Raw genomic sequence first — 18,834 nt, 5'->3', positions numbered from 1 at the left:
CTCTGGGCTTTACAGCCAAACCTTCGTTTGGTAGTTACAGGATCTGAGGAGGACGTTCAGGTTTTCCAAAGGTATCTGTGCAACTTTGCAATGAACAAAGTTAGAAGAGAAAAATTGAAAAGGGTCAGTGCCTCCTTTAAACACCTCTGTGTAATTTCATAATTGAGTGTAGCATCTGTCAGTGGGAACTTCCCTTTTTTTATTTTTGTGTTTTTGAGGGTCGAACTTGTTGCCTGAATTTATTTATTCATCTAAAAAGGAAAAAATCACCAGTGAGCTCATGGTAGGTTTAAAGTACGTTTTTGAGACTGCCATGAAATATCTGTCAGTATTTTTATTTTATCTGTCATTTTTTTATTTGAAAGAATAAAGCTCCAACTCTACAAATAATTTGTGTTGCCAGTTTGCTCCGATCAGGATTTTCTTTCTGAGCACGTGTTGGTTGGGACTCCCCAGACGGCAGAGGAGGTCGTTTAACCAGAGAACTCATTTTGGTGCTTTAAGTGCATAGAATTAGCTTTAATTACAAAGCTTAAATAGCCTTGAGATGGCAGCACAGACTGCAGCAGCAATGCTTAAATTGAGATTAAAGCAGCAGAGTTTTGGTCTCTGAGAGCAGCACGTGTAGCACAAAGGTAGCTCATGTGTTAACACAAAAGATCTACTCACAGAACAACAGGCTTCACCATTTAGACATGCAGATTATGTTCAACAAATTGCATTTTTAATTTCTTCTCTCTTTTAGGGAAACCGCTTTAATCTCGAACTCACTTCATGATTTCTAGTTCCACTCTCAGCGTATTCTTCACTGAGTCGTCTCTTCACACGAGTTTCCACAGATACTCGATAACTTCCACTGAAAGAGGAAGAACACAACAAAACCGCTTTTATTAAAACAAGTGGAACATAAAGGAGTCGTGGTTATATCAAAGTTTGATTCCAGTAGCTCAAAACACCAAATGAATGTAATGTTACCTGAAGCGCAGACTGTAATAAGAAGCGTGCTGATGTGCACGTTAATACCTCACACCTCTCATAGACTGTATCTAAAGGATGGCTGGTGGAGTTTTAGATCCTGCATCTTGTCAGGGTGTCGATCGCGCGTCTGAGCGTTTCCACCATCGCCGCCATCTTGGTTGTGCAGAAAAAAAAAAAAAGGATGTGATGAGTAAAGATGGGTGTGAAACCACGTACTCACCGGCTGGTGGACTACTTGTCAACCACAAGTCCTTAGCTGTTGGGTGTGTGCTCTCGTGCCACCGATGATCATTCATTTTAAAACGTAGTATGATTTAATATTTACAAAATAGACTTGTTTGTTTATTTAATGTGACCCACAACGTGTGACCGAGCCCATCAATTCTTGGAAAGGTGTTTAAAGGTCAACACAGAAAACCATAAACGTCCATCATCTCAACCTCAGCTCTCGACAGCAGCCTTCAGATGGAGTTCATGTTTAAGCTTCCTCCACACTGGCTTCATTTTCTGACCTGCAGTCTGCGGCTCACCCTTTTACACCATCTGTGGGCAACGGGAGCTAGCTAGGAGGGAGCTAGGAAGCTAATGCTAGCATCGTCACAGGCCCAAACACGATTTCTGTAAACACGCTGTAAACATTCGACCTGTGAGCCCCCTCCCCCCACCCTCTTCCCACTTGTGTCTCGAGTGAAACAAGACGCTCGCACAGACACTACTGTTGGTGTATTACTGGCCTACCTGTAGTACCAGGTGTTACCAAACAGCTCGAACTAAGAGACACAACCTCTGCCATAACTGTACCTAATGATCTGACAGTAAACATTACCCAGACGTGCTCTTTGTTGTGCAACCTGCCACTCGCTGGTGTAATTCAGTCCATAAACATAAAATGGTGACGCGGTCACATCCCATTTAGATGCGTCATTAAAGGACGCTGATTGGGTTTCGTTCAGATCGTCAGAGAAGATCAGTGACATCATGAGAGCGATATTTGACTGGTTTCACGCCTACAGTGTGTGCTGGTTTTTTATCATCTCATGTTTACTTAATTGAACACAAAGTCCAATAATTCTCCTGTTTTTGTACAGTTTAAAAAAACTATACATGATGTTGTATTCAACTTTTAATACAATAGAATAAAACTTTAAATGAGGTCACCTTTATTATAGCTGTACTGTAGATAAAGTGATGGACTGGCTGTGTGAGTAGGTGCACATGCACATGCATGAATCACTCTCTGCAGGCCGTTAAAAGTGAGCTGGTGTAGTTTAGGAAGGAGAGCGTGTAACAGTGCACGAGAGCGTGTAACAGTGCACGAGAGCGTGTAACAGTGTGGCAGCCAGGTGCTGCAGAATGTCAGGGAGATGCAGCAACAGGTCAAATCCCCAAACATGTGCGGTAGGCTCAGCTTTGAGCCAAGGAACTGAAGCGACTCGTAGTGCAAAGTCTTCAGAGAGGTACCGATCACAGTGATGCATGACGACTTTAGACCACGTGGTTGTTTCTTAAATGTTTGATCATCTTTTATTCCCAGTGCACACAAAATGAAAACAACCACAAATGTACTTGACTGGACCGTTTTATCTCAGAGGGGAAAAGTACTCTTCGCAGTCTTAAAGTCAGCTGTCAGTTTTAATGGTACCTGAGGGGTGGGGAGGTGGAGTCTTGCTGCAGATGAAGCAGCTGCGGACTCGTAGCCACAGGTTAGAGTCTGCCCTGAACAAATAAGGCTTGCACACCAGCACATGTACCAGCATGACACGTCACAGTAGTTAGTGAATGTAGGCATACGTCAACACTGCCCCCTGCTGGTGCAACCCCGAGTCTGACTGCTCTGCATGAATTTAATAATCTGATGCGTTTTTAAGGTATATAATTTCCTCCCAATCAAAGGCTGTAGGAACAGTATGCAGCCTGTTATTATGCACACAGTTATATCTGAATTTATGACGAGCGCAGGATGTGCAGCGAATACCACGGTTGAAAAATAGCGGACAGCTTGCTGGAGGCTGTGCAGAGAAATGCAGTGTGACTATCATGTGCACGCTGCTGCACAGAGTCTCTATTGTTGCCACTTCACTCTCTGGCTTGAGTCGAGGGAAGTTGGCTGTTAATGTGTGAGAAAAGAAGACTCGTGTTTATCTTTACTGTGTAAAAATGCAAGTGTGCCAAATATACTAACACAGACTTTAAAATCATTTTTGCAGCAGCTAATTCGGTTTTTTAAAAATAAACAGGGTTACACTGTTCCTATCTGCATCTCTGTGCGTTCCTGACGTTATGCTGCTGTAGGTTTAGGCCCACTGTGATTACAGAGTTTGTGACCACCCGTCATAGCTGGGGGAGGGAGACTTTTCCCAGGAAATTGCTGCCCTTTGCCTCCAATAAAAGCTTTATAGAGTGTAACTGTAATTTAGGACTCTGCATTTGGCTGATTTCAGAGACGCCTGAATCCAAAAGAAAGGTCTGCATTTTCAGATCAGCTATCAAAGCTTGGTGCGTGGTTGGTTTCATTTCTGTCAAAGGGATGATGGACGGAAAGGTCGGCAGCAAGGATTCAATTTAGAAAATAAAAGGACAATAAGTTTTTCCCACCCTGCGCATGGTACAGTAAACATAGCCAAACCTTCAAGCAATGAAGTCGGCGTATACGTGAGCCAAGAGCGCAGACTTTAAGCTTAGCTGACTCCACCCACCTTGTATTTGAATCTTTTGTTTGCGAGGGGCAGCCAATCAGGAAGAAGAAGAGAAAGGGCATTAAAAACAAAAAGAACTTGACTAAGAGCAAATATTTGATTTTATTTTGTAAACTTTTGATTGATAGTTTTGTCTGTTTAGAAAGTTTTCACTGCAGGTAGTTAATTAAAAGGCCTGGTTGGTCTTCAGGGCGCTGCTGTAAGGCAGCATCATTTAATATCCAGCTCCTGGTCTGAAATCAGCCACACTGAACGTGTTTTTGTGAAACTGTATGTACTGCTATCTGTTATGGTGACGACTCTTTTTAACCATCAGGTTTGCTGGAATGGGTAACCTGCTAAAAGTCCTAACAAGGGAAATAGAGAACTATCCACACTTTTTCCTGGACTTTGAAAGTAAGTGTGGCGGGGCAGTGGGACAAAAGCTGGATGGAGAAGGAGGTGTAGCCTGCTCTGCTCTTTCTTCTCTCTCCGTCAGCCTCTGCTCTCAATGACCAAACTGTGAAGGCGTCCTCTTATTCTCTCCTCTTTTTTCCTCGCCCCCCTCTTGGCTCGGTCGCGACCTCCCGCAGCATCGCCTCTGATCGCCCGTCGCTAATCAAACAACTTTCTTTTCTCCCTTTTTTCGGTGGCTCTTTAACATCACACGTGCTCTTCCTCCTTTCTTTCTCCTTTCTCTCTCTTGCAGAAACCAAATGGGGAATCTATTAAAAGTGCTCACGTGCACAGAGTTTGAACAGGGGCCAAACTTTTTCCTTGATTTTGAAAGTGAGCGCAGCTTCTGCCTGTCCTCTTGCTCCCACGCTCTCCTTTCCCCTCAACCAGTCGTCCCTTTAGCCTCTCTGTAGCCGCTCCGGCTGGTCAGGGGTCAGACTGTTCAGCCGCTGTGAACCTTCCTCCATTGAATTTCTAATGTTATTAAAATTCATGATTAATTTCAGCCCTGCTTTAGAATAGGAACTCTTTTCTTTGTGTGCCAAGCAGAAGAGGAATGGATCTGACCCTTGACCTTTGCCGTCTGCTTTTACTAACTCGTCCGCATGCACCTCTTTGTGTTTGTGATACATTTCATGCACCCAAATGTGACATAATGTAAACATAATGTTTACACACACACACTACGCCTCCACAGTGGCATTTCAGCAGCTCGCACGCTGTAGCCAACCCCAGGCTTTGTTTATTCAGCAGAGAGGAAATGATAGGAGTGGAAGGTTTTTGAAATGCAAAGCAGCGCAGACAGAGTTTTAATGTCAGCGCTGCTCTATATTTAGACTCTCTGTGGTCATGATAACCAGCTCTCTATTCTGAGTCTTAGACGGGTCTGGCTAGGCTTGGAGAGTTTGCATTACCTCACACGTTTTTACAACTGAGCTGCCAGAGCTGAGATGAAGAAGCAGGGGTCATGGTGTCATAAATATGCATGCAGCAGGAGACTAAGAGCCGGTGAGCTCGTACGTACCTTAGACCTGATATTTGTTTCAGTCAGTCACGGCTGTCGCTCGAGCACGTACAAGCTACGGCACGCTTTGGATGACCCTGTGCAGGCACACTGACCTTTGACCCCCACACACACTCTGCCCATCTCTCATCTTTTACAGTCAAATATTCAAAATATCTGCCTTAATGTGAGCTGCCATATTCAGATACGTTTGTGTGTTATTGGCGTAAATGTGGCCTCGTTTGAAGCTCGAGGCTGCCGCGTGCATTCGGTCCGAGGTGCTGGAAGACGATGGAGCCAGTTTAGTGCTTTTCACTGCAGTGATTTGGCTTTTTGCAGTTAAAACCGGCAGTTTTTGGTTTGACTGTAAAAGAGCTCAGTTGTATTGTCTGAAGTGATGTCCCTCACTCGAGTCGTGCTGCTGAACGTTTTTGTTTTGTCGGGTTTCCCATTTCAAACGAACGGCGAGTTCCGTTCTAGCAGCGAACGCGTTCAGCGAGCATGCTCGTTTCCTGCACTCGGTGCTAGCTTTCATTAACTAACACGGTTTCACATCAATATGGAAAAAATCCACTGAAGTTTGTCTGTAATTATACAAGAGTGTCATTTGTTGGCTTGTGTTCTGATATATGTTTGTGTTTAGATGCACAGCCGACAGACGGAGAGCGTGAGGTGTGGAACCAGGTGAATTCAGTCCTCCAGGAGTCTGAGAGCATCCTGGGTGGCCTGCAGTCGTACAAAGGGGCTGGCCAGGAGATCAGAGATGTAAGGAGAAGCGCAGAGACACGGCATGGCGAAGAATCCTGAGTGGAAATCTCTGGATTCGTTCCGTAATGCCAAACATGGCAGCTGTCCCGTCACTAACTCCCAAACCGTGTGAGCGAGTTACGATGTCGGACTGATGCAAGTTCGCGACAGCTTCAGCTGTGTTGTGGGAGCATTTCTACTCCTCACTGTTCTTGGCTTATTGTAATCACATTACACTTGAAGCAGACTTTAGTCACAGTAGTGTGCTGTGCATGCAGTATGGATGCACAGTCCCAGTGATCACTGACATCAAAGTTATGGCCTTTTCCTGCTCTCCTTCAGTAACCGAGCTCACAGCCGACCCACAACGTTTGCAGAAGCTCGTTACTAAACAGCTGACTGTGAATTCAATCAGCTGCACAGAATGAGCTGCAAGTCAAGTCCTTCATGCAAATTCTGACTGTAATCAGTCGCCTGGAGGGGGCAGCTTTGCTGTTGTTCACTTTGACTTCAATAGTCTGTGGTACAGAAGAACTGCATACATGGAAAAATATATAAAGCTGTAATAATAATGGACTTTTACTTAAGTGTAACTGTTTCATCTTTACAGCGACAGCAAGTGGAGAGACGCCTGCCACCACACGGCTCAAACTGCTGCGAATGCTTCTGTTATCATACAGAAAGCCCTGTTTACCATTTTAGATCTGTGTGCGTCGCTCCGTGCTGTTGGGATGTGTGTGACGGTTGACGAGTGTTTCTTTGGTTCCAGGCGATCCAAAACCCCAGCGATCACAGCCTGCAGGAGAAGGCGTGGAACTCCGTCTGCCCGCTGGTCATCAAACTCAAGAGGTTTTACAGCTTCTCCCTCAAACTAGGTGCTGAACAAACGCCTCCTTTCTGTTACTGAACAGGTTACGTTAAAGTCAAATTTCTCATCACATTTAAGATTGTGTGTGTTTGTGTGTACAGAGAAGGCTCTGCAGAGTTTGTTGGAGTCCCTGACGTGTCCGCCCCTCACGCCCACTCAGCACCTGGAGAGGGAGCAGGCGCTGGCCAAACAGTTCGCTGAGATCCTCCACTTCACTCTGCGCTTTGATGAGCTCAAGGTCTGTGGAAACACTCGAGCTAAACTCAGACGCACACACAGTCAGCCTTATCCCGATACCTCGTGTGTTGTACTGCACGGCTTTATCAAACGTGTGCGTGTGTGATGGCGAAATGATGACTGTCTCTTTGTTTTGCCGTAGATGAGGAATCCTGCCATCCAGAACGACTTCAGCTACTACAGAAGGACCATCAGCAGAAACCAGATAAACAACATGAACGTGAGTCTGGGGAAAAATCTTTTCCTGTTTTAGTCAGATTTGCGTCTGGAGGACGTACTCTGTCTAAAAGAGGGAGGAGTCAGGACGAGAACAAACTGATCAGATTAGTTTTTTCATCTAAACCTGGCAGCCTGATGTTGGCAGAGTAGGGCGCTTGTTTCTGCTCAGCAGTGGGAATAAACCTGAAGCCTTGTGGTTATTTCTGCACCCACAGCTGGACATAGAGAATGAAGTCAACAACGAGATGGCCAACAGGATGTCTCTGTTCTACGCGGAGGCCACACCCATGCTGAAAACACTCAGCAATGCAACCACAAGCTTTGTGACAGAGGTACGAGTCTAACACAGCCGGCGAGTTCCTCCTGGCTTTGATGATGCATTTCATCAAAGCAATATTTGTTGAGTCTGTCCTCATAAATGTGACACAAATATCAGCTTTTTTTTGTTTGGTCATTTCCAACTGATTGTTTTCCACAGTGGGTGGATCTGTCACAGTGGGTGGATCTGTCACAGTGGGTTGCAGGGCAACCTTCAAACATTATGTTTCAGCTCTTTAGTTTTCTGTGTCTGAGGCCAAACACAGAAACACGTTACTGTCATTGTCATCGTTGTCACTCACATTGTAACCGGAAGTATTTTTAATCCTAAACGTGGCGCATGAGAAACTTTCCATCAGGTCGACGCAGCGACTCGGATGGCGCGGAGGACACAGAGTTCCCACTGAAGTCTGAATCAAGCTTTAGAGTCAGCAGTTAACCAGACAACATGTCTGTGGACAGGTTCAAACGTCTCTACTGTCGAGTGACCGATGCTGCCTCTTAAACTCATTTAGCCAATCTGACCGCGCCATCAGATTACTGTGTAGGTCAGTGTTGTCTCTGCCCTCTCCTAGTTTAGTCCACCATGAACAGGCAGTGATTCGTATCGAGCTTTTTCACTCTCAGCTAACACACACACACACACACACACACACACACACACACAGGCTGGATGGATGTTTCACGGGTCCTTGACTCTCAGGATCTTACCTGAGGAGAAACCACAGCAGCTACAGATGGAGCCACAGACCTTCAGCTGTAGACGAGCTTCTCTGAATACTGAGCCACAGCTTTGATCTTTCAAATGACAAAAAAACACTACATGTGGCACTTTAGTTACTTTATCTTTAGTTACTTTATCTTTAGTTACTTTATCTTTAGTTACTTTATCTTTCTGTGAATGATTTTCTTTTGTTGTTAAGCTGAAGAGCAGCAGATTGATGGCCACAGGTCAATGCCTAAAGTTCCTCTTTTATTTCAGGACAACGAGGTTCAAAGTTCCTTTTTGCGCTTGTTTTTCAGAAATTTAACTTCAGGTCTAAAATTATTTTACCCATCAGCCTTTGTAATGAAAACATGTGACTTTGTTCAGAACAAGACGCTTCCACTGGAGAACACAACAGACTGTCTCAGCACCATGGCCAGCGTCTGTAAAGTCATGCTTGAGACGCCGTGAGTCAGTCACACACACACACACACACACACACACACACACACACACACACACACACACACACACGTAAATCATTAAACTTTCCTGATCCTCCTCTTGTGTGCGTGCAGAGAGTATTCAAGTCGTTTCAGCAGTGAGGACACGCTCTTGTTTTGCATGAGGGTCATGGTTGGAGTCATCATTCTGTATGACCACGTCCACCCCAACGGCGCCTTCAACAAGTCCTCCAAGATAGATGTAAGACACACACACACACACACACACACACACACACACACACACACACACACAGTATTGTAAGTCATTGCTGACATCATTGATTTGTCTTCAGATGAAAGGCTGCATAAAGGTCCTGAAGGACCAGCCAGCAGACAACGTAGAAGGTCTCCTGAATGCACTCAAGTAGGTTCACAGCTCGCCTTTGGATGCCGAGTTTTCCTGTGTGGGTTTGATTCTGGTTGTATGTAAGATTCTGACTCATGCTATGGACCAATTTTGGCTGTGAAAGTTATGAGAGGTTGTACGTGTGCCTGCCGAGGTAAAGCCGAACTGTAACCATGTCCACACAGTTACCTTAAAAAACCACCTGCTGAAAGCAAATATCCGGTTGGACGTGGCCTGGTCTTTGCAAAAGGGAGCTGGCAGGTGTGTGATGTCACACTGGGTTGGTTGGTACAGGTGATAGTCTGGTGTATTTGAAGCCAGCGAGCAGGTTTAGGTGGCTGCACACGTCTCCAGCTACCTTATCATCTAACCCAGCGTCCCCGACCAGTTTATGTCCGATGATATTTTCACAGACCGGACTTTAAGGTGTCGCGGATAAATACAACAAAATAAACCAGTACCAAAAAAAGATTTATTCATAACACCCAACAATAAAAACACTAAAAACCCATAAATTTCACACCTGAGCCTCAACTCTGGCGTCCGGATTCCCAACGAATCACGGACCGGTGCTGGCCCGGGGGTTGGGACCGCTGGTCTAAACCACAGCAGTGTGAACGTGTCTGAGGAGCACAGTTTCCTGAACCGTGGGAAGTTTCCTGACCTGATTCTCACAGAACTGTCCAAACTGCACATGTGAAAATGGCTTTTGTGTTTGTCAGCAAGAATTCCTTTGGAGCTTCTTTATGCGGCCTCGGTGTTTTCATTGGTGCACTAACGTCCACTCCCACTCCTTTTTCTCCTCAGATTCACCACAAAACACCTGAATGACGAGACCACTCCGAAGAACATCCGGACGATGCTCCAGTAATATTCCTTCTCTCTTATATAAATATATATATAAATAGATATGAAGAGGATCACTGCTCTGACCTCAGATAAGATGTATATGTTTACATTATTTAAAGAGTCGATGTTAATACTTTTGTGTATTTGCATAGTGATTCCCTCCAAGTTACTGAAGCCTGCAGATCATGTACACACTGTGCAAAAAGAAAGAAGCTTCACATAATTGCCTCGAGCGGTCAGAGCACAAATGATGGTTGCCTATCAGCCTCACATGTGCTGAGCTTTGCTCACAAATAAAGATCCCAGGCAGCAGGAAAACGTCCTTTAAAATGTACTTTTTCAATTTTCTATTTGGAACTGTGGCCATCAAACTGTTTCTCCTCAAATCCAGACAGACGCTGAAGATATTTCATCTTCGCGTGTGTCGGCTCGCGCACAATGAGACGCACAATCATTCTAATCGTTTGTGTCGCCGTGAAGGGCTGAAGACTACAGCAGGGGGCGATGTTTCACTAAGAGCACCTTGGTGTGTTCTCTCTCTTTTCTGTGTTCAAACTCCAGCAGCCTTTGAATTAAACCCACTGTGAACATGAAACCGGACTTTGCACGTCCAGTGAGATCCAGCGTGTCAAAGCTGAGGGGTGCGACTGATGAGAAGTCGGTGAAAGACGTCACCGAACCCGCCGCGTTTTACTCAGTCGTGTTTGACTTGCGTGACAATAATTGTGTGTTTTCCGTCTTCTGAGTGACTTTTAATCTGCGAGGCTTTGCTGTTGAACTTTCTTTAAAAGAAAAGCCAAAAATGTCTTTAATTTTCTGAATAAATTCTGTTTTCTTCTGTTTTCCACTTTTGTTTTTGAGTCTCTTTGAGGAAAGAATTGAGTAACATTTCTCCTGGACTGGGAGGGGAAATGTGTCCAGATTGTTTTTATATGGTTTTTGATCATGTGTAAACTCATAGTCTTCTGAGCAATTCCAAGACTCACGCCTGAGAAACTCAAATGAAACATCGGAGTGTAAGGTTGTTGTCACTGATCACGGCCTGTAGCTCGTTCTTCTGCTGTCGTTTTAGAAGAACGGTTCTCTCTGATTTTGGGGTTTTTTGTTTCGAGCCTGCTCACAGTCGGTTGGACAATCTGTGCTTTAATTTTAGTTTTAGTTCATTTGTAATGTCATCTGATCACCGGTGCATCAGGACAGCACGTCTATTATACGAAGCAATGAATCCTCGTGCACAGCAGTCAACTTTTACTTTGTTTTTGTTCAACTGCTGTACGCTCTGTTGTTTGAGCCTTTTTACAACGCGACCTAATTACAGTAATAACTGTGTCATCCACGAGTGACGATTAACCCCTGTGGTGTCTGTGGCTCATTGCGAAGCGCCACATTTGCCTTAAAAGCTGCCGCAGGCCGACACGTGTTAGGACGTAACCTGTGAAACATCCACAGTTTTACTTTATTTTGAATCCAAAAGCTATAAATACACTCCTGGTCTTTAACATTCATCCTCTGATTAGTTAACAGTAAATTAACACAGTCTTTCATATAAGTTTCTTTCTCTTGTATTTAGTAATATATATATATACATACATTTTGGAGGCCATGTTTATATGCAACGAGTGAAAGCTCGTTTGAAGCCGGCTGTGCGTATGAGAGTGATATTTCATATCTGACTGAAGTGGATTTTTTTTATTAATATTAATAAAAAAATGACATTGTCTGTCATAATTGATGTACACGAGGCTTCCCTCTTTGCCCAACATATGCTGTGTGTTGACAAGTTGTTTTGAATACTGATCAAAATCAGTTACTTTGTCTCAAACTGACATTTACTGTTACATATTTCTGGAGTTCAGACTCACTGGTGTTAGAAATGGCTTTGCTGTGTTGTTGCATATTGACTGGGACGTGTGGACTGGATAATAAAGGTGGTACATTTCTTACACACACCGTTTGTTTTGGCGTTCTTGTGTTACAGCTGATTATAACTCAGCAATTTTAAACTGAAGTGTTCATGTTAGAAGTATTAAAACGTCTGTATATAAAATGCAGCTGTTTTGATGCTTTAAGTTTTTCAGATTTTAAAGTCTTGTTGTTTTTAAATTTGGGTAAATATTTGGACAAACGTGCGAGCTAATGAGGTCACTTTACCATTAAGTAGCTCGTCTCATTAGCATGGTGCATTTGTAATGTGCTGATCTGGGCTAGCAAAAAGTAGACTTTAAATATATTGGTGTCCATTATTATCAGCACCCGAAGACCTGCTGGAGTCATAAAATCATCAGGAAATTATTAATTGTTGTAATTAATCAAGTGCGGATAGGCTCAATTTTTTTTTTGTAGACTCTTACAGGGTTGGGGGGGGGGGGGGGGGTTCTCAGATAATTTGCCCATCCCGTCTGATAACACAGTACTAATACAGAAATACGTTAGAATTACTGTCTACAAATGGGTGACATTGTCTCTTTGTCTTTTCTCTTATAGAATTAAATGTCAAATATTTTTCCTAATGATCCATCTGTCTACATCTAGTCAGGGTTACACACTGCATGTGCAGAAAGATTGAAGCTCCAGGTCTTGAGGTTGCAGACTGTACTTCTGTTTTCCTCCAGGAGGGGGCGATCTACTTCTTCTCTTGCGAATGTGATGCAGACGCGGTCCAGGGCTGAACCTCAAACAGGGGTGCACCTACAGTCAGCGAATACAGTTTTTAAGACTGGTAACACCTGCACCACTTCTCACACACACTGTTCCTCCTCTGCTTCTCAGACTCTTTGCAGCTTTTGTTGGTGTCATCTTTCAGTGCTGATTGTACACTGTGGACAGGCTTAAATCAATCAAATTATATCACACCAGTACACCAGAGCTACACACAATATAGATTCTTTAGGATTTTATAAATCCACCCCTCCCTTGATTCTGGAGTTTAAGAAACATCTGCTTAATTATTTGCTTTTTAAAAAAAACTAGATTCGTTTGTTCGCCTTCATAAACTGAAGAATCAGTTCTGAGCATTTTCCATTCTTAAGCTACATTTTATCCACTCAGTGTTTCTTCTGCTACGAAGCAGACCTCTTATGTTACGTTATATTCCACAATTGTTAGGCTAAAGCAAAACATGCCCTGTATGAGACCTAAATAACTTTTTATACAAGCGCACAAAGAGTATATTAATATTTTGCAGTACAGAGTAAATGATTAATCTCCTCTCAGCATTTGGGAGCGAAACTGCACGCAGTCACTTTCCTGCAGAAGCTTTTGAACCTACAGTTTGTCCTGAGGGGGTTTCTTGTTGCTGTGGAGTTACATCATACTCAGCCCAGAGGAACAGCAGGAACTGTGAAAACTTACTGGGAACGCTCCTGTGTGAACGCTGGAACGCCCTGAGCCCTTCCACACTCAGCCGAGGCACCGGCGTCCTCGCCGGCTTCGGACGGATCCCGGCGTTCCACTGGGATAAGTGGAGAAGGCGCTCAGCAGACTCCCCAGTGACGGGGTGATCAGCGATACTGTGCGATGTCCATGTGGGGTGAGTTTGTGTCTGATCATGAGGAAGACTGTGGGGTCTGCTGCTGGAGCTGAGGAACATCTGAAAGAAGAGATGTGACCTCATAGTAACACAGTCTAAGTGTGGTATGCTGTATAGTACAAACCCAGATCTTAAATAAATATACAGTAATTCCACCAAGGCCTGAATATTAGATGCAGCAGTGTCCTCTATTTCACCCTCTCCTCCACCCTTCCCTCAAACACCATCATCAGCATAATTTGCCTCCCGCTGTGCAAACGCTGTTCCATAATGCATGATGCCTGCTGGATGCAGTCTCCAGAGATTTGTCTCCGTTTATTATCTCCCTGTGATTAAGACAAGGAGGTCACAGCCATATGGCACTGATGATGAATGGGGAGTGGTTTACCAGCAATTTGGCTTTGCGTAGTTTATAATTTGCTTCAGAGAGTGTTTTCTTTTTCCCATCATCCGCCTTTGATGTGTTAGTGCAGCAGGTGGAGGCGCTGTTGTTTCTCATCTGCCTGGAGAAAGACAGCAGAGTCAGTAAAGGGGAACGATCATGCATGATAATGACATCAGTTTATCTGCAAGTGAACGCTGTGGTGAAACCGCTCAGCCCTCAGACAGTTGTGAGGCAGAAATCGCCCCACCCACCACCTGTTCAAACCTTCTGATGGGGCAGCCAATAAGATGAAAGTCAAAAACTGAGAATCATGAAAAATTACTGAAATGCAAATTAATTAATCAACTATTAAGTCCAGGCAACACCTGCTGACTCTTGCACTGCCACTCTAAGGTGAGTTGCAAAGGGTTCCTCCACGAGCTCTAAATAAATTAAAATGCCCTCCTGCAATATCCTGGTCTTTGGGTTCTCCCAGACCTGAAAAACACTGTGATGAAAGCACGGTGTGAAGAAAAACCTCTGATGCTACCCTCTCTCCACAAGCAAGTCTAAAATTTCCCGGACGAGCCCCCAAATATGACATAACCCAGCTCAAACGTTTCTAGTTCCTTTGTGGATATAATGTTGATATAATAAATATTGGTCCCCATTTGAACCATAAACAAGGACAAAGCAGTTTGTGCTTTAGAGGATGTCTACTCTATGACTGATAAGTTTCTTTCACATATTATGTCTGGTTAAAAAACACCGAGGCATTCATTGAGCTGTCAGAGCTCTATGTGTTGTTAATGTCCATCATTTATATCCATTTTGGCAGATGGCTTGGTTCTGCTGTAGGTCTCTTCCTGTTGAATGGGAACTTTTTCTCTCCACAGACGCCTGGTGCATGCTAACAGGACACTGTTTGGGATTTATAATATTTTAATGCCAAATGCACCTGTTCTTATAGCACTTTTCTACTCTGAGCAATCAAAGCACTTTTTCCCCACTATTCTATTTCTCTCTGCAATTTAAACACATTCATACGCCAACGGATGCACTACAGAGCATCTTAGGGTTAGTGTCGTGCCCAAGGATATTTGGCAGACTGGAGCAGACGGGGCTCAAACCACCAACCTTCCAATTAGTAGGTGACCCACTCTACCACCTGAGCTACAGCCACTGTGGGGCCGTCACTATAAAGAACCTTAAAGCCTCATTAATGCCAGACGTGATTCAGCAAATGTTCCCTGCCGTCTTACGCTCTCAGCGCCTGTTCGATGGGGTCCAGATTGTCCAGGTAGTTGAAGCGCAGTGTGTCTTTGGGACGTCTGTCAGAGTCTCTCCATGGTGGGGGTGCACCTGGCTGCTTCTCCTGTCTCAGTCTTGTGCTGGAGCTGCTTCCAGGTTGCTGCTTGGTGGATGCTGGACACTCCTCCAACCTGATGGCTGCTATTTCTGACGGCTCTTTGTGACCACGGCTTGCTGCTGCGACATCTGAAACCACAAACTGCTGCTGCGATGAAGCACCCTGGGAAAAAAGGGTCTTTTATTTTGTTTTGATTTTTGAAAGCTAGATTTTAATGTTATTTTGTGTTATCGAGTTGTTAAACAAAGGTAGGATAATTGTTTAAATCTCTTCGGGATCTCCTAACCTGCAGGACGCTCAGCCGCAGCTCCTGGACTGTCTGGATGTAGTGTCTCTTCCAGACGCCCTGTTCGAATGGTGTCGGGGAGGAGCTGAGGAGCCAGCCGAGCCTCAGACACTTGGGCATCCACAGCTGGTCCAGCTCCACAATGCTCTTCCACTGCCAGCTCACCTGCGCATGGAGGATCGAATCATTCATTTACCAGACTTCTTCACAAGAACAAGGGTCAAAACTTTACGTCACTCCCCATAAATGAATCCACGTGTACCTGGGCACATCGACAGAGGCTGCGTGGGTCCAGGAAGGAGAAGAGATACAGGGAGAGGGCTCTGGGGAGCAGGCAGGTGAAGTCTGCGGCCTGCAGGGGGAGCTGTCTGCTCACACTGAGGCTCAGGAACCTGAGCTGCTCCACTGAACAGCTCAACACCAAGTCCTGCAGCACCGCCTTCCTCTGACTGTCAGACCACCTGTCAAACTGGTAAAGACATGAAAGAATACAGCAGAAAAGCAGTGAGCACAGCATGGTTTCTAACTGCTAGCTGGATTTGTGTGGGCTTCAGCTCACGCTGGGATCACTGTAAGGGCGCATTAGGTGCTTCTTCATTCATCTGCTCACACATACCCACTTTGCTAGAAGGCTTCGTCTCTCTTCAAACACCTACAATGAGACAACAGTGACAAAGGTTAACAACTATAGTATCCAAAGTATTCAGTTTTAAAGTTTTTAGTTGTTTAATCTTTCGAGGAACTTGGTATTTATGGAAGACCAACACCGTCAAACAGAAAACAAGGAAATGAGCCAATGTCGTTCAAGCTTCCACACTAAAGCAAAGCCAGCCCGGTGTTGTTCTGACAGTGAGGGCAGTCACAGCCTGCTGCTGATCCACAAATAATCAGAAGCTCAGCTCACAAAACACTTTTAATGACAGCGCCTTTGTTTACATAATGAAGCAGGACCAGGACCAATGAAGTGACCAATGCAACCAGTACACAGATGCAAATAAATTAATGAATGCATTTCATTAAAAGGAATTTCTTTAAAATAACTATAAAGTAAAAAAACAAATATTTGCAAATTAATTTAGATATTATTGCCTGTCTAGATCATCCACGGACATTATTATGATTTCCTGCTTTGTGACTGTGTTTACTAAACACATTATATGTTAAAAAAAATTAAATCAAATTGCCGGCATAAACAGGAAGCAATAATTTAAAGAAAAATTAAAATCTAAGGCTTATTTATTTAAATAATTAGTCATTAAGAAAAATTAGCTTCATATAAACTGAATGTATGCCAATAAAGTAAATTCAATTTAGATGTAATCAAATTATTTTATTGTGGATAATTTTGGGGGGTTTCAAGAGTGCGTCAGGCAAACACCTGGTCCTGCAAGCACAGGCTGAAACAGACATAAATCTTACTGCAGCGAAGGGAACATTTAAAAAGAAGCTGAGAGTCGCTTGACTCCACTGTTAGAGCTGTTTTATGTACTCAGGTCTGTACTTTTGTGTCCCCCTTTTCTACTTCACCAGCTTTAACACAGACATTTACATTTTGTCACGTCCATCAAAAGATGTAGTTAGTTTTACTTTCTACGACACTGCTGTACATCTTATAAAAGTTACTGAAACTATTAACAGCCACCCTTTGGCTGACGGCACAGTTTCAGTGTGAGCTGATGTGACCTTGCTGTTGGCCCGCGGGTTGTTCAGAGGAGTCCAGGTGCTCCGTTTGGTCTGCGTCTTCGAACAGCTTGCAAAAGATCTTGCTGCAAGTGCCATCACAGAGTGCGTCAACAAAGACGCTGCTCTAGGATACAAAAACAGTAACTGCTACTCAGGTATGTGTTGCTTTTCCTCACATTGTGTTCATGTGTGTACATGAAGCAGAAGTGCCTAATAGTTCCATGTTTTTAAAATCCAGCCAACACTAACACCGTCCTGCGGTGTTTCACTCACCCGCAGCTCCTCAGCTCGCAGAAAGAAATCCAGCTCCAAACTCACTTTGTAGGTGCGCGCTCGGCCTTGGTGCCCACACACTTCTTTCTCCTACTTCCCCGTGGATAGTTTACTTGTTTCCATAGTAACCGTGAGTGTAGGCTCTCCTGCTTGTCACAGCCTGTGACACACATGGAGGCGGTGATGTGGGTGTCGCTGCAGAGAAAAGCAGAGTGTGCGGGCCTCCCTCGCTCTAATGATGACAAACGTGGTGCAGAAGTCCTGACACTGCAGTTACTATAAAGACCATCGCATTGGCTGACACAGCAACAGAAAAACAAAGCATTATTATTGACTGTCGCAGCAGCAGAACCAGCAGTAATAAGCCCGGACAAACGAATCTGTTTACGGAGTAATAACCAACAGCTGGTGTGTAATAAGAATCATAAACCAACAGCATCTTCAGGGCTGTGTCTGCTGTGTCCCGCAGGCCTCCAGCTCCACGCTTTCACTCCCAGCAGTCACACAAGTTTCTGATTCAAAGCCTGCTCGTTCTCGGATGGGCGGTCGCGCGCAACGAGGACAGAAAACCTGCTGCGAAGAAAAACGGAGAACTGCGTCAAGTTAGACACGCGGGAGTGTAACCGGAAACGAGCCCTGTGCCTTCAGAGTAATAGTTCACTCTTTATTGGACTGACGAAGAAACGTTTGTTTCACTGGAAAAGCAAAGACACCAAGAAGTCTTTCAAAGTCTCTCTGACGAGATTTAAAGATTCGTCCTTCTCTCCGTCTTTAAGCCGCTTAAACCTGACCTGTGACCAGTCAGCATGAAACAACACCTAACACAGCCGCTGTTTACTCTACACATAACAGACAGGACGTCAGCAAAGAAGCAGTTTTAAATATGTATTTTTAAGCACTAAGCACTAGCAACCAGTCGCAAAAGCATATTTGGTCCCAAAGGTTAAGCTGAACCTACAAACACCACCTACAGCAACACAGTTTGGCACCAAACGATCACTTTGCACCATTAAGATGATTCCCAAAGAGCTGTTAGCTGAAAACTATTACAGCAAAACCAAAAACCAGCCATATTACACAAGTTCAGAATTGTGAAATTTACTACACAAATGTCTTAATGTAAACTTAAGAGCACAACTGTTTGGCTTTAACTATGTACTAGCTGGATTATATCATTTTGAAAACTAGACATGTGGAGGACAAACAGGAAGCTGTCAGCCAAAACCATCTGCAGCAGATCCCAATATCTAAACGCCATGTCCTTAAGAAACAAGGGAAAAAATCCACCCAAGACCTGACACGGGATCTGAGAGATGCATCTGGAGCTTCAGATAATCGGTCTACTGTTCACTGACGCTTCATCAGAAATGCTTTCAGTTGAAGGGTGGCTGCCAAGAAGCCATTGTTCAGGAAGTGAAACAG

The 18,834-nt window shown here is 44.2% G+C and overlaps 2 protein-coding genes across 14 annotated transcripts in view; one reads left to right on the top strand and one right to left on the bottom strand.

Moving 5' to 3' along the window:
* The window catches only part of fam49a (family with sequence similarity 49 member A), a 31,444-nt gene extending 19,589 nt beyond the window's left edge, over positions 1–11,855 (top strand). For 2 of the 10 annotated variants that reach the window (XM_080289772.1, XM_080289773.1), the window contains 11 exons: positions 3,991–4,070; positions 5,756–5,877; positions 6,629–6,734; positions 6,829–6,965; positions 7,107–7,184; positions 7,315–7,515; positions 8,595–8,674; positions 8,786–8,912; positions 9,007–9,077; positions 9,867–9,926; positions 10,470–11,855. In XM_080289772.1, the coding sequence (XP_080145898.1) occupies positions 4,001–4,070; positions 5,756–5,877; positions 6,629–6,734; positions 6,829–6,965; positions 7,107–7,184; positions 7,315–7,515; positions 8,595–8,674; positions 8,786–8,912; positions 9,007–9,077; positions 9,867–9,926; positions 10,470–10,479 (1,062 nt within the window). In that variant the 5' untranslated portion in view covers positions 3,991–4,000 and the 3' untranslated portion in view covers positions 10,480–11,855. Of the gene's footprint in view, positions 1–3,990; positions 4,071–4,362; positions 4,443–5,755; positions 5,987–6,628; positions 6,735–6,828; positions 6,966–7,106; positions 7,185–7,314; positions 7,516–8,594; positions 8,675–8,785; positions 8,913–9,006; positions 9,078–9,866 lie in introns of all 10 variants that reach the window. The other 8 variants (XM_080289775.1, XM_026194183.2, XM_080289771.1 and 5 more) reach the window with 8 other exon arrangements.
* On the bottom strand, positions 467–18,062 carry fbxo16 (F-box protein 16). Of its 4 annotated transcripts, XR_013901799.1 has the most exons (10): positions 17,413–18,062; positions 17,140–17,263; positions 16,073–16,108; positions 15,719–15,925; positions 15,457–15,621; positions 15,064–15,332; positions 13,826–13,940; positions 13,260–13,497; positions 976–1,131; positions 617–856 (listed from the first exon to the last, which is right to left on the bottom strand). XR_013901799.1 is itself a non-coding variant. In XM_080289769.1 (9 exons), exons 2-9 carry the CDS (start codon positions 17,233–17,235, stop codon positions 1,034–1,036), a joined length of 1,224 nt encoding a protein of 407 aa, XP_080145895.1. In that variant the 5' UTR covers positions 17,236–17,263; positions 17,413–18,062; the 3' UTR covers positions 467–1,033. The 4 variants fall into 4 exon arrangements, 3 of the variants coding, with proteins under 3 accessions (XP_080145895.1, XP_080145896.1, XP_026049964.2); XM_080289769.1 differs by having other exon boundaries at positions 467–1,131; XM_080289770.1 differs by lacking the exons at positions 617–856; positions 976–1,131 and adding an exon at positions 11,501–12,596 and having other exon boundaries at positions 17,413–18,060.
* Positions 18,063–18,834: the final 772 nt, after the last annotated feature.

Source organism: Astatotilapia calliptera, chromosome 15, assembly GCF_964374335.1.
Source record: "Astatotilapia calliptera chromosome 15, fAstCal68.1, whole genome shotgun sequence".
Lineage (NCBI taxonomy): Eukaryota > Metazoa > Chordata > Actinopteri > Cichliformes > Cichlidae > Astatotilapia > Astatotilapia calliptera.
The sequence above is the reverse complement of the archived record's forward strand: the minus strand, read 5'-3'. Positions and strand labels throughout refer to the sequence as shown.

Coding starts and splice junctions, on each gene's coding strand:
- fbxo16 (XM_026194179.2), bottom strand. CDS start 17,235: ATGGCACTTGCAGCAAGATCTTTTGCAAGCTGTTCGAAGACGCAGACC. Junction 16,109..17,139: donor ACCCGCGGGCCAACAGCAAG/GTCACATCAGCT, acceptor GTCTCATTGTAG/GTGTTTGAAGAGAGACGAAG. Junction 13,941..15,063: donor ATCGAACAGGCGCTGAGAGC/GTAAGACGGCAG, acceptor GTCTTTCTCCAG/GCAGATGAGAAACAACAGCG.